The 12,940-nt window shown below is 52.0% G+C and overlaps 2 protein-coding genes across 2 annotated transcripts in view; one reads left to right on the top strand and one right to left on the bottom strand.

Annotated features, from left to right (window-relative positions):
• The first annotated feature begins 296 nt into the window (after window positions 1-296).
• Window positions 297-2,470, top strand: LOC100897744 (vesicle-associated membrane protein 2). Its single transcript, XM_003743484.1, has 5 exons — window positions 297-417; window positions 602-757; window positions 856-991; window positions 1,068-1,161; window positions 2,403-2,470. Exons 2-5 carry the CDS (start codon window positions 654-656, stop codon window positions 2,468-2,470), a joined length of 402 nt encoding a protein of 133 aa, XP_003743532.1. The 5' UTR covers window positions 297-417; window positions 602-653.
• Window positions 2,471-2,640: 170 nt separating this feature from the next.
• Window positions 2,641-12,940, bottom strand: part of LOC108864284 (uncharacterized) — a 30,309-nt gene continuing 20,009 nt past the window's right edge. Inside the window, exons 3-18 of the mRNA XM_029111520.1 lie at window positions 10,858-11,000; window positions 9,586-9,720; window positions 9,230-9,386; window positions 8,896-9,071; window positions 6,554-8,754; window positions 6,027-6,314; window positions 5,752-5,916; window positions 5,517-5,633; window positions 5,277-5,412; window positions 4,978-5,154; window positions 4,719-4,870; window positions 4,499-4,604; window positions 4,181-4,353; window positions 3,850-3,999; window positions 3,429-3,596; window positions 2,641-3,282 (exon numbers count right to left, since the gene is read on the bottom strand). Coding sequence (XP_028967353.1) covers window positions 2,641-3,282; window positions 3,429-3,596; window positions 3,850-3,999; window positions 4,181-4,353; window positions 4,499-4,604; window positions 4,719-4,870; window positions 4,978-5,154; window positions 5,277-5,412; window positions 5,517-5,633; window positions 5,752-5,916; window positions 6,027-6,314; window positions 6,554-8,754; window positions 8,896-9,071; window positions 9,230-9,386; window positions 9,586-9,720; window positions 10,858-11,000 — 5,086 coding nt within the window. The remainder of the gene's footprint in view (window positions 3,283-3,428; window positions 3,597-3,849; window positions 4,000-4,180; window positions 4,354-4,498; window positions 4,605-4,718; window positions 4,871-4,977; window positions 5,155-5,276; window positions 5,413-5,516; window positions 5,634-5,751; window positions 5,917-6,026; window positions 6,315-6,553; window positions 8,755-8,895; window positions 9,072-9,229; window positions 9,387-9,585; window positions 9,721-10,857; window positions 11,001-12,940) is intronic.

Genomic DNA, 12,940 nt, shown 5'->3' with positions numbered 1-12,940 from the left:
TCCGCGGTCATGCGTCACCAGAATCATCCTCGATCAGGAATGGGAACCATGACGTCCCTTATATTCTTCTACGGGGGTTCAGTTTCCGGTTCGAAATGCGGACTCTTAGTTTCTCAAACTACCGAAGCGCAAGCGAGGTAGCGCCCTCTACGGCATTCATCGCAAGTGCAGCATCACGTTCCGATCCATATGGTGTGACTCGCTGTTCGGGCATGACGCATTTGACTACGAACCAGATTTTCCCGATACTGTCCGGCTCGAAAGGACGCTGCAACTGATTCGGACCGCTACGGTGTCAGGCGTATCCCTCGGAGCAATAAGGACCGGATTCATTAGCTGTCAGTCGGTTTTCGGGACGCCACAGGTGCTCAGAGCATCAAACGCATACTCAGTCTACGCTCGCACATACGGTTTAAGGTACGTGATGTTGTTCTGACACTGTCCGGATATAGGTAACGCGCATGAGCCTGTTTATCATAAGGTGATCGATCTTCGAATTCGTTAGTTCTGAAAGAGTAGTTGCCGACGGACTCCCTGGCACCGTCGAAATCGTGGGAGGGATTCTTACTGAATTGGTGGTGAGTCGAGAACTCCCTTCAAGGTCCGCTGTGCTCGAATTATTTGCGGTGCACTTTTCGAGGATTTGGTTCGAGATGGAACGTCGCGAAGGTCCAGAGACAGAGAAATTACTCAACGGCAGATTCAGTGATGAAGATGAGGACATTTTGGACGTCGCGCACGAGAAGAAACTCAAAAAGTGAGTGGGGCAAGCGAGAGTCCGGGATGTCAGACGTAGGTTCCGTTTAGCCATGCAACATCAGATCGGACGATTGGTAATTCGATTGGTTTCCCCAGAGTTCAATTCGAAGTCGACCAGGTACAGGAAATCATGAGGGATAATGTGGAAAAAATCACCGAGAGAAGCGAGCGAATCATCGAGCTTCAGAGCAAGAGCGATGCTCTCAACGAATCCGCCGACTCTTTTCTGCAGGTCGGTCTCATTCCGCAGGCGATCCCCAGTTCCGATCCCGAGTCTTGAAGATTAAAATTCGATGAATCTTCTTTAGGCGAGCAAAAGGATGAAGCAACGGCTTTGGTGGCGAGAACACAGGCTCTTCCTCGCGGCCGGTCTGTTGGTCATCGGAGTTTTAGTTTTTCTCGGTGAGTCATGATAAGATCGGCGTGAAATCTCTCATTGAATGTCCTCCACGGTGAGGATGCTTATCAACCTTCGGGAACGCTTGCAGGAGTCCGGGTATTGTCGTAGGAACAGCGACCTCGAGTCGGGCCTGATATACATGGCCGGAATAACGGAGTCTGAATGTCATCGGACCTTAACGGGGAGCTGCAATCCAGAAACGTGAATTCGGCCTCACGCCAACATCCAGTGCGGCTCGAACGCGACTCACTCCTCCATAGAAGGTGCAGCGGAGACCGGAAACCTGGGAAGCTCGACGAGAAGAGCTGAGATGTATCGACTTCTGGCTCTTGTCCGCCCGTCTTGAAGCTCGACGGCCACCCAGTCTCGTCGCTCCCAACTCCTTGATCGCTCCATCGGGTCTTTGTTTGAGGATTCGCCGCGTTCCCGCGACCAGATGGAGAACTCGATATGAAGGCGGTCAGCCTTCGGCATCCAGAAAACTGCGTGCAGCGGCCGGTGGAGAGACACGGCATTGGTCAAGAACTTGTGGATAATAATCCTAATAAAATTGAGGAGCTCTAAAAAAGAGGAACATTCCAACCACCGGATATGCAAGTAAGCGGGCGAAATATCGGGTGCCCTGCTTCCTTCGCGCTTTTTCCGGAGAAGACGCTTGAACCCGATATTCCTGATGAGAGAAATCGTGAATGAAAGCACAGGCGGTGGCGAATGCTGATCATTCATTGGTTCATTGGTCGAGATGACAAAGAATTTATTAAATAACACTACCTAGGATAGTTACAGAGCAATTGTTTACATCCGGATTCGTATACACTCTAAACAGTGGATACATTTCATGAAACCGCCATTCAATGGCACGAACCATTCAATCATCATTCCACCTTCATCTTCTCGATCAGCTCGCTTTGACGGAGCGTGTTTCTCTCAGGTATCGTCGATAGTTGTTAAATCCACCATACTTTCGCGCGACCTTCACCATTCTCAGCGCTCTCAGTTCGTAGTACTGAATTCTAGCTCACCGAGGGAATCCTGGGGTCGAAAAACAATCGAACTGGCATAAATAAATTTAGATCTACCCCGGCTCGAAATCGCTGTAATGAGGATTCTGGAGAGGAACACCCGAAATTCTTCTTTGATTTCCGAGATAAATATCATTTGACTGAATCATACTCTCATTGTCTCGATTGGCACGTGCGACCGTTAAGCATCATTTCCATTCAATCATTCATCGTCATTTCAGTCCTCACGATTAAGGTAAGTCTCTACTACAGCTATAACTACGGTGGGAAGGAAATATATTTTGTTTAATTCTCAATAATTCTCGCACGAATCCCTCAAAGTCAACCTCCTCAGGGTCGATCGCTGCCGCATTTATACATCTCGCATCCTCAAGGAAGTGACCGCTTTCGTGATTTTTCGGTAGGTCCGTTCCGCGCATGCTCTCGATCGAGATTTTTCAAGACTTCTCCCTCAGACTTTCACTCACTAGCGGGAGTGCTACTCCCGACCGCCATCATCGGTGTCGAGGTAGAGCCCGTAGGGTCCAACGAATCGACGGTGGATTCCCGCTCTGTTTCCGTCGTCGACACTCCGGGCAGAGAAGACAGGAGACCGGCCGCGGCAGCAGTGGTTATCTGATCTTGAGGAGCGCTTGTTGTCTGAGCGGACATTTCGGTAGAAAGGATCGGAGTCGCCTCGGTGGTGCTCACCATTTCGGCTGTGGCCGGACTGATCGTCGTCACTGTCGCTGGCGTCATCGGAAGGGACGACGTCGTGGAATTCGAAGGCGATTCCGAGGTTCCGGCATCCTCAGCCGGTTTCGGTACGGAAGTGACCGCAGGAGATGCTTCGGTCGAGGGCTTCACGACAAGTGGTGGATACACTCCCTGCGCGGACTCGGTGGAGAAGCGGCTCAAAGCGACTCGCCTTTCCGAATCACCGTCCTGGATGACCTGGATCACCGGGGGTTGCGTCTGCGCAGCGTATAGTTGAGGTGGAGCCGGGGTCGAAGTCGTGAGATTTGATGCGTCAGATTCGTTCGCAGGACTCGAAGTCTCCGTGATCGACGGCAGCGTGGTCATCTGTGCCGATGGGTCTTCGCGTCCGTTTTCGGCCATGTCCTGCAATTTTTGATAGATCTATTGAGCGATTCCCCACCGAGCGAGGCCCCTCTCAATTAGAACGGGAAACTTTCTTCGGACTCCCGGCAGACTTCTGCACATCAAAGCCCGCTTTCCGTCGAATGTGTTGGGAAACTCACGCTCACCTGAGCAGGGATCGCCGTCGAGTTCTCCAATGGGTCTTCAGTGGACGTCAAGGTCGTCAGCTCTGACGGAGTCGTGGACGCGGGTGTTTCGGTTGAGTTCTGAGTCTCTATGACTAGCGAATAGTTCAACTCCGCTGCGCTGACGTTGTACGACGAGCGCCCCGTCACCTGGGGAGATGGTTCATTCGAAAAATCCTCCTCCACATAATGAAGACGCTAGTGATTATTTATCGACTCCCATAGAGCCGGAGCACTCGTCAATCTATCGACAAGTGATTCGAATGGATGGCTCGTCGATTCATCAGACGGCTGAGCGAATTATTCCCTGCTCCTCGAGATTTAAGATCGTATCGCTCCCACGAGGTGAATCCCGCGGAGGCTTTCGATCACAAATCAGGATCATCGGGATAAACGAACTCACTTTGTTGATCCACGGCAGCATAGAATGAATGCTTGAGAATGTCGTGGGTTGTTTGAAGAAGCGACCGCAGAAACGTTGATAGGAGAGGAGGCCAGCGAGTTTCCATTGCGCTCGGCCCGAGAGACACATCAGGGGTGCGCCGAGATCCGTCTGGAGGAAAGGTCTCGATTAAATGCTAATCATAGCGTGGCTTCCGCTTTAGCTGCACTCACTCAGACAGAACAGCACTCGACCGAGCTCAAACCGGTTGTGGAGAGATCAATCGACCTGACTCGAGCTGGGAGAAGCCATTCTGGCTCCGAAGAGGGAATTTTCAAAAAATTCGACCTACGTCGCAAGGCTGCCTGTTAGCTGCGCTGTTGACATCGGCCGAAGCACAGATCATCTGTTGGGAAACTTTCTTATCGTAGATGAATTCCTGGTTGCACTGCGCCGAATCGTTGATGATGAGAGGCATTTTCGATACGACAGTTGTGTAGTTGTGTGACCGAGGGACTCCATCGCCTAGAATAGGGGGAGAAGATTCCATTCATTTCCCCGGCCTGATCGAGTTGGGCCTTTCCCGATGCCCGCCTTCCATCTAATCTCCATTGCGACCCAGAATTCTGGGCCGAAGATTTATCCGGAGCGCCTAATGGATTCGGCTTACCGTAAGAGCCCACGAAACAAGTTATGCCATTCGCGAGAGGGTCGTCGTAAACGCAAACCGGTCGAATTTTCTTATTTTCCACTGTGAGAGGAGACTCGGAGCGAACCTAGAACAGCGAGCGACAGCCTCAAGTGAGAAAACGTGAGAGAGACAGCGGGATACCCTGGTTATGGAGGTGCGTCGTGTTTCAATAGAGCGATCCTTAGGGGGAATTACGAACCACAGCCAGGTCGTAGTCAGCGAGAATTTTCGAGCGGAACTGTGAGAAATGCGGATGGAAGTGGACATTCCTCGCTTTGAAAACAGTTTTGCGACTCGGGTCGGAAAGCGTGGTCAGGATGCTCAGCTCGTCGGCTGTTTTGAATTTGAGGTCTGAAAGGAACCACGTCTTTTAAAATCTGTCCCCTTATCTGGAAGGACCTTGGTAGAATTCGGGGGATGAGAGTACGGAGGAATGAGGAGGCGATGAAGGAGCGTACTTTTCAAGCACTGGGCTGAGGTGACCACGTGACGTGGAGTCAGAACCTGGCCGTGACAAGCGTCGGTCTTTTCGGGACCCTGGACGAGAACCAAGTAGGACCATGGGGACTCCTCGGTGTCGCCTTCGGCGTCGCGCCGTCTCCGCAGAAAGTCAATCTGATCGCTGTGAGTGCATGCTGAGAGCAAGAACGAGATTCAGAGTCGAGTTAGCGAACGGATCCAGCACGTGTCGGCGAGACATGACACCTATTAGATGATTTTGTCTCCCACGGGAAATACACCGGAGTGATCCACTTACTCAGTTCCTGGCATTTGACGCGGATCGCCGTATTTGAGCACTGCGTCGCGTTGCCTCGAATACCCGCTGAGAATAAGGAACCTGCCTTTGTCGACTCCCACGTGGCATATTGGCTTCCGTTGAGCTGCAATTTCACCTGGGAGACGGACGACGAGCGTTCCGTAATGAAGGCGAATGGGGGGAATTTCCGTGAATATAATATATTAGCTTGTGTAACGGAATCCCGTGTACGATGCTCACGAGTTCGTAGCTATCCGCTTTCTCGAATCCCATCTCTCGGCAAATACTGTCGACGTCGCTCGTATTCAGTTCGTCTCCACAAAGGAGTGTGAACTGGTTCTGGATTGGATCGAACACCTGAAGCGAAGGAGCGGTCGATCAGGCCCGTGTCCGGAATCAGATGAGGAACAATCCTTCAATCTTAGATCCAGACGTTCCTCAAGGACCATGGCTGGAAATTTCGGTGATCTCTGACCTGAACAGTCATCTTGTCGTCGGTCCTCAGGCAGTCAACTTCATCCGACCCATCTTTGCAGTCTAGTATTCCATCACAGCGCGCGTTAGGTTTGCTAACGCAAAACGCGTTGTCGCACTGGAACTGTTCTGGGAGGCATGTGCAGTTTTTCTCGTCGGATCCATCCTAAGAAAAGAGAGAATGAGTTGCCTCAACCCCAAACCTCGGTTTTCACTTTCGAGGGAACACTGATCGCTCCTCCTGGGTCAGCATTGTGTCCTCTCATCCCTGCTCACCTGGCAGTCCTTGAGCCCGTCACAGCGCAGCGATCCGTCGATACAAAGATCCTCCGTGGGACAGAAGAAGTTTTTCTGCACGTTCTCGCAGTCATTCCTCTCCTGACACTTGGATTCGTCTAGTCGGTCGCGACAGTTGAAAACTCCGTCACACACTTGGCTCGGTTTCAAACAGTAGGATTTGTCGGGACACAGAATCAATCCTTCCTCGCACTTGTCGAGACTTCCGAGGCATTCGTCTTCGTCGTCCGCATCCGGACAGTCTTTGACGCCGTCGCAACGCGCCTCCTGGAAATCGCGGAAAAATGAAAATCATCGTTTCGTGAACATGGATTCCGAGCCTCCGGTCTGAGTGAGCAAAGACTCCGACATCGATAAGCGCGAAAATCGGAATGCGTCGATCCGGAAAATATCCCGGAATCCGATCGGAAAATAAATCTAAATTGGAATACAATCTAAATCGGAATCTAAATAAATCGGAATTCCGAGAGACGAATGCCGGAGAATCGCGGAGAATCGAGACTCACCTGTGGGATGCACGTGGTCGTGTTTGCGCAGAGAAAATTCCTTCCGCAGGATATTTCCGTGCAATTGGCTTCATCGGTCTGATCGATGCAGTCGGAGAAACCGTCACACCTGAGACTGGAATCCACGCAACGGGAATCACATTGGAACTCGTTTTCTTTGCAGGGATTGCTGGGAACGGTCGTTGTCTCGTTGAGTGAGAGCGTAGCGACCTCTTCGTCCAAAGCTAGACCTTTACGCTGAGCAGCTTCCGATACAGCCGAAGTATTTTCTACGAGTTTCTCTGCACTCGGGAGATTCTCCTCGAGAGGGGTAGCCGTGATATTTTCCGTCGACGACTTCAGATCCATCGTGACGAGGGGAGCTGCGGAAGAATCCTTGGCGTTTCCGGTCGCGTTCTCGACCGACTTGTTGGACTCGGTGCTCGAGCCACTCTGGGCATCATTGTTGACAGTTCCCGGTTCGACGATTTTCGCCATGCGATTCGGAGCTGAAGTCGATGCTTCAACGGCGGCGGACTCGGTCGAGAATGCGGACACATCAGCGCGCTCCGAACTCGGAGTTTCTCCGGACGATGTCGCGGCGGAGGTTGGACTCGTGGCTTCGAGCGACTTGACGGTACTTTCGGCCGATTTCTCCCATAGGGATCCTTCCTTCAAACTCTTTGGATTCCGATTGTCTGAGGGGGCTGCTGTCGAAGTCTCTTCGGAGGTTGTTGACGCACCGCTCTCAAAATCTCCTCTCGGAGTAGAAGTCGAAACGGAACCTTCTGGAGACTCGGTTGCTGTGGTCGGCTCACGCGACGGACTTCTGCTGGTGATGACTTCTGAGCCTGAATCGGTCTCCTGCGAATCGGAATTCGATTCGGGTCGATCTGGCCGCTCCTCGGAAGATGGAGTTGTTAGTCCCGGGAGTTCGCTTTCAGACGATTCAGTGTCTGTCCTCTCGTGTGACTCACTACCTGGCGCTACTTGCGATGATGGCGCGGATGTTGGCTCGGCGGTAGACCCTGAATTAGATTCCGCAGATTGCTCGGGGGTGGATTCCGCAGCTGGCGCGGGCTCGGGCGTGGATTCTGCAGATGGCTCGGGCGTGGATTCTGCAGATGGCTCGGGCGTGGATTCCGCAGATGGCTCGGGCTCGGGCGTGGATTCTGAAGATGGCTCGGGCTCGGGAGTGGCTTCCGCAGATGGCTCGGGAGAGGATTCCGCGGACGGCTCGGGCTCGGGAGCCGGCTCAGCAGACGACGCGGGCTCTGCAGATGGATCGAGCGTCGGCTCCGCTGACGGTTCAGGCGCGGGCTCCAGAGTAGAGTTTCCGGCATTCTCCTGTAGAGACTTCGGAGACGGCTTCGCGGCTGGTGCTGTTGACGGGTTCAGAATCAACTCCTCGGATGACGGTGCAGATGTCGACTCGGACGACGCTTCTGGTGAAGATTCAGCAGAAGGTCCAGATGTGGGCTCAGTTCCTTGTTCCGATGACGCTTCGGTAGATGGTTTTTGCTCGGCCTCAGCAGAAAGCTCCACCGGGGGTTCAGCGGACGGCTCCGGAGTGGGCTCATCGGAAGGCTCCGGCTCGGACTCCGCAGATGGTTCGGGTTCGGACTCCGCAGATGGCTCCGGTTCGGACTCTGCAGAGGGCTCCGGCGTTGATTCCGCAGAGGGCTCCGGCGTCGATTCCGCAGAAAGTTCTGGCGAGGATTCCGCAGTTGGCTCCGGCGTCGCTTCCGCAGATGGTTCTGGAGCGGGTTCTGCTGAAGGCTCCGGTTCGGGCTCCGCGGATGGCTCCGCAGAAGACTCCGGCGTTGGTTCCGCTGATGGTTCTGACGGGGGTTCAGCCGATGGCTCCGGCGTGGGCTCAGCTGGAGGCTCTGCAGAGGGCTCCGCAGCAGGTTCAGCTGAGGGCTCTGGAGATGGTTCTGCTGCGGGCTCCGCAGTCGGTTCCGCTGATGGTTCGGGAGTTGGTTCGGCCTTCGGTTCCGACTCGCGAGCGCCTCCAGGTGAGGATTCGGATGAGATGTCGCCAGATTCTTCGAAAAACTCAGCCGCTTTGTCAGAGGGCAGTTCAACGCAGCTCCTGCTATCGTAGACGGCCCGCACATAATTCACCGGGCAAACGCAGTTCGGCTCGTCCACGAGATAATCCCATAGACATTCGGCAGGAGGGGCACACGGGTCAGACGAGCGGCACTTGTTGAGCATATCTAGGGGAATTACAACGGCATGAGCGAAGATTGAAGCGACTAAGCAGCGTGAAGAGCATGATGTGCAATTGGCCAGCTGACCGATCGATCGAGGCGAACATCTAACATCGATTCCACGCCTGAGGATCTCTACTGACTAACCTTGTGTCTGAGAGGCATCAAACATCGCAGCCATCTCACCGACTTGATTTCGGTTGGTCCGAAGGTACTCTTGAACAAGTTGGTTAACTCTTTCGGCAAGGTCACTCTGACCTTCGTCGAACTCGAAAACAATCTTCGCCTTGATTGACCCGCTCTCGAATGACACGATTCTAGCCCTGTGGATTCGAGAATTCTCTGAGAGATCCTTACGATTTATCGGCGATCGAATTGCACACAATTTTCTCGCCTCCTTCCCTTCCCCGGTCCGAAACTTCCCTCCGTACTTCGCAGAACCATCAAGTCGGAGTCTGCGGCTTCCAGACCACCCACTCACCTCACTAATGTATTTTCCAATCCTACCAGCGCCGATGATAAGGCTTCTATCAGCGTTTTGTTCAATGCTGCGAATTGCGGTGACGTGTCATTCTGCAGGGCGACCGTGAATTGTTCGTCGGGCAGAGTCAAAGACACCAGGACAGCGTCCGGCATATCTGGAACAGAGAATTCGGTTCTGAAACTCTGAATTCGCCCTTTGAGCTTGGGGTCGGCTCATCAGGATGCTCGGCTCAGAATTAATATATAATAATAATCGAAAACTCGGAGATCCCCCGATGACTAATCGATCAACGCAGGAAGCGACTCCGCGCAAAGCGAGCGTCGAGGAACAAAGGAAGATACGCGAGGCTATACCTGTTGTTGTCAATGGTGCACCGTCGTCGGGATCTTCCGTCGCGGTATCTAACGAATTGTGATTGATTGGCATGGCTTCAGCATCCCGGAAGGATCCAACCTTGACGGTCGTCGGACTCGAGCTCCTCGATCCTACTGGAAATTCGGAAGTTCACCTCAGACCGCGAAGCGTTCAAGAGCGCCACTAGAGGTATTCGGCTATTCTACGGAGTTCGTGTCGATAGCCTCAACTCAAGGCGTAAGGCCGACGTCGCGTCACATCGATTCTTTTCGCAACGTGGTCCGTCCCGATGGATTCGCAGGCGCCGATCCTGACACATGTCGGGAAACCGCGATCGCTAAGCAGAAGAATTTTTCGGCTCCACCGTGTGAGTTCCGATAAAAGAATTTCATCCTACGCCATCGTCAAAGCCTATGAAAAATTCTGCCTTCGCTAGAAGAATGGTCTTTTAGCGATTATCATTATGGTGTTTCAAATTGAGTAGCTATTGAGTAATCCTGGGTTAACTCAAACAGATGCTAATGAGGGTCACGAGGGTCGGGCCGCCGTATCGCCTGGGGTCGCAATCATCTGAGGAGGCTGACGGGCCACTCCAGCCTGTCGCCAGAGTGCGCCAGAAAAACGTCCGGGTAGTAGTATTTCAATAGGTACGCCTCGTGAAGTGAGCGAGGAACATCTAGATTATCATCGATCGTGTTCTCGTGTTTGTTTTTGGCAACGAGCGAATGATCGATGACGTAGTACAGCATAATGTCAGCACATCGATCGCGGGGAACGCGGGAGACGACGAAGATGACAAGAAAAACTGAAGCAACGACAGAACTCTACGCGCGTTAACACGTTGGAGGCCGGCGGATCATCGGGATGGGGTTTTTGCGTGACAACATTCACGGCAGCAGTAGCAGCGGAATCGTTGCCGGTGCCACCACCGACATCGTCTATCCAAAAAACAATGAAGTTCAAGGGAAATGAATTTATGTCATCCGGCTCGAAGATTCGCAAGCCTTCTGGCAACGGCTCGGTGGCGTGGATCACAGACTCTGTGTTTTACTTGTGCGTCGGTGTTCCTGAGGGAGTGACCGCGGACCTCCCTTGGCAAACTCTCCATATAATCGTTGTCGGAAACCAACACCGATGAGGCTGGATTCCAACTACGTTCAAGTTATTCAAAATATCTGACGCTCACCGAGTGAGTATGCATGGGTATAGCAATTTGTGCGATTGTTGATCGAGCTTACAGACGATAATCTCATTGAGAGTCGCTCACTTACCGGTCGCGAAAATTCCAATGGCAAGCGCCAAGGCCACCAGCAAGGCAAGTGCGCCGAGCATGGTTCCTCTTTGACAACGTCGCGTCATTTTCGAATGCGTTCGAAGATCCGTTTCCGACTTATTCAGGTACAATTTCTCACCCCTGTAATCAGGAAACAAGGAAAAGAGCGTCAAGAATTTATTCTCTCTCAGATGCCGAGATCCGTGAGACTGCCTATAACAATGGAACGTGTTGCAGAGGGGTCTAGACGTCGCGTCGCTCTCCCGTCGACTTGTCGACGAGCCGAGAGAGCGAGTATTTATTAATTGATCATATACGGTGCTGGAAGACCGAATCCTTACAGAGACTTTTCGCCTCGGAGAGCCTGCCGAGAGGCTCGCGCTCATATATTCGTACAGGAAATGAGGCAGACGGTATCTTTCGAATCAAGACTTCGATGATGTTCGACGGATTAGAAATTATCAGCAATTCACCAACGAAATAAATTCTTTCGAATCTGCATCGTATCCTTTCCGACATTTCCGGCAGAATGTTCAACGATTTGCGGAAGGTGAATCGCTATCGGCTTCAGAATTATATTCAGTCAGTGTTCGGACGTTATATCTATTCGTGCGGCAGATGTACTTCTGGTAGTCCCCTATGCAATCGGCACACGAGTGGGTACGGGGGCGCAGCCCTGGAACAGCGTGGGCGGCCCAAGCCGTAGGTATTGGAAATTCACTTCTGACTATAGGAGAAAATGCTTTTGAAAAGTCCGATTTCGAAAGTCCAGCCACACCGTTGTGGACAAAGTTTCCTCGTTACAAATCTGTCAGCTGAGCTAACATTCGGATCATTGAAGAAAGCATAACAACGAGCAGAGCGAGGTAACTTTGGTCACAGTCTCGCCAAGTTCGGTATTTCCGAATAACAAAACCAACAAGAAACGTTCCGAATCGATAGATTAGAATTATTACCTCACCCACACACTCACGCATACAAGCGATGAAAGATCCGGGAAGGATGAATAGCAACACAAAGTCGAAAAACAATCAATATGATTACTATTTATCATTCTTCAAAGTCACTCGAGTTGCGATGAGACCTCTCTTGTCGGGGTTCCTTCTCACGGATTACGATCCTCATGTTAATAAGTTGTTTTGTTGCGAAAAAGCCGACGGGAGCACTGCGCTTCTGCCGCTCAGTTAGACGCGCACGAATTCCTCAGTGAGGGATTACCATCGTCTCACCTGAACTCTGAATTGGAACGAATACACGATATTTTTTGAAGCAACCGAACCATCCGGTTCGAAATCATCGTAACTAGCGATAAAAGGAGATCCTGCTCCCTCGACAATCTGACACCGGCAAAGTGAGAGCTGTAGAATCTAACGGAAATAAAATGTACATCAGGAATGGACACGGTGACAGATCATAAGATTCTGTCGAGAGATTGTCGATCCGTCGGTCAACTGCCGCTCGAGCAATCGAAATCATAGAATGCTATTTACTCTCCCTATATCCTCGAGATCTGGCCTTTGCGCGGTAATGCGAAATCGCACTTTTTCAGTTTCGAGATTTGCATGTTTCTAAGGACCCCATCCATCTGAACGACTCGAGAATTCGGAAGGACGCTGAGCTTCGTTCAGGAGTCTTCTGACCCTTGTCATTAGAACATCCTGGAAATAAGGCGAATGCACCGTCGCTCACCCAGGCTGAAAACATGGAATCTAAACGAAACACAGAAAGTGGACGCCGCTTATCAAATCGGTCGGCCTTGCTGGGGTGAATTAAAGATGACACACACAGATATTTCTCCGTAGGTTGACGGTCAATGTCTACGGCTACGCAATGTCCGTGGGTAAGGCTGCCTGATCGAAGACCGGCGCTGGGGTAGCCAAAATCTGACCCGAAGCGAATACTGGCCGCCCCTGACCCATGAACCGTCAGCATCTGTTTCAAAACGTGATACAGATGCCGCTGAAGCTGTTCTCAAAGAATCAGTAGCTGGGCCTGCGTGCCAAGTGGCCGCCGATGGAGAAGCGCCACGGAAGCGTCGGGTTCCGACAGTATTGTTTCGGATAGGGGTCCTGGTCCTGACA

The sequence above is a fragment of the Galendromus occidentalis genome, unplaced genomic scaffold (genome assembly GCF_000255335.2).
Source record: "Galendromus occidentalis unplaced genomic scaffold, Mocc_1.1 scf7180000077446, whole genome shotgun sequence".
Classification (NCBI taxonomy): Eukaryota; Metazoa; Arthropoda; class Arachnida; order Mesostigmata; family Phytoseiidae; genus Galendromus; species Galendromus occidentalis.
Note: the sequence above shows the minus strand (reverse complement) of the source record. Positions and strands in the feature narration are given on the sequence as shown.

Coding starts and splice junctions, on each gene's coding strand:
- LOC100897744 (XM_003743484.1), top strand. CDS start 654: ATGGAACGTCGCGAAGGTCCAGAGACAGAGAAATTACTCAACGGCAGA. Junction 758..855: donor CACGAGAAGAAACTCAAAAA/GTGAGTGGGGCA, acceptor TGGTTTCCCCAG/AGTTCAATTCGAAGTCGACC. Junction 992..1,067: donor CCGCCGACTCTTTTCTGCAG/GTCGGTCTCATT, acceptor AATCTTCTTTAG/GCGAGCAAAAGGATGAAGCA.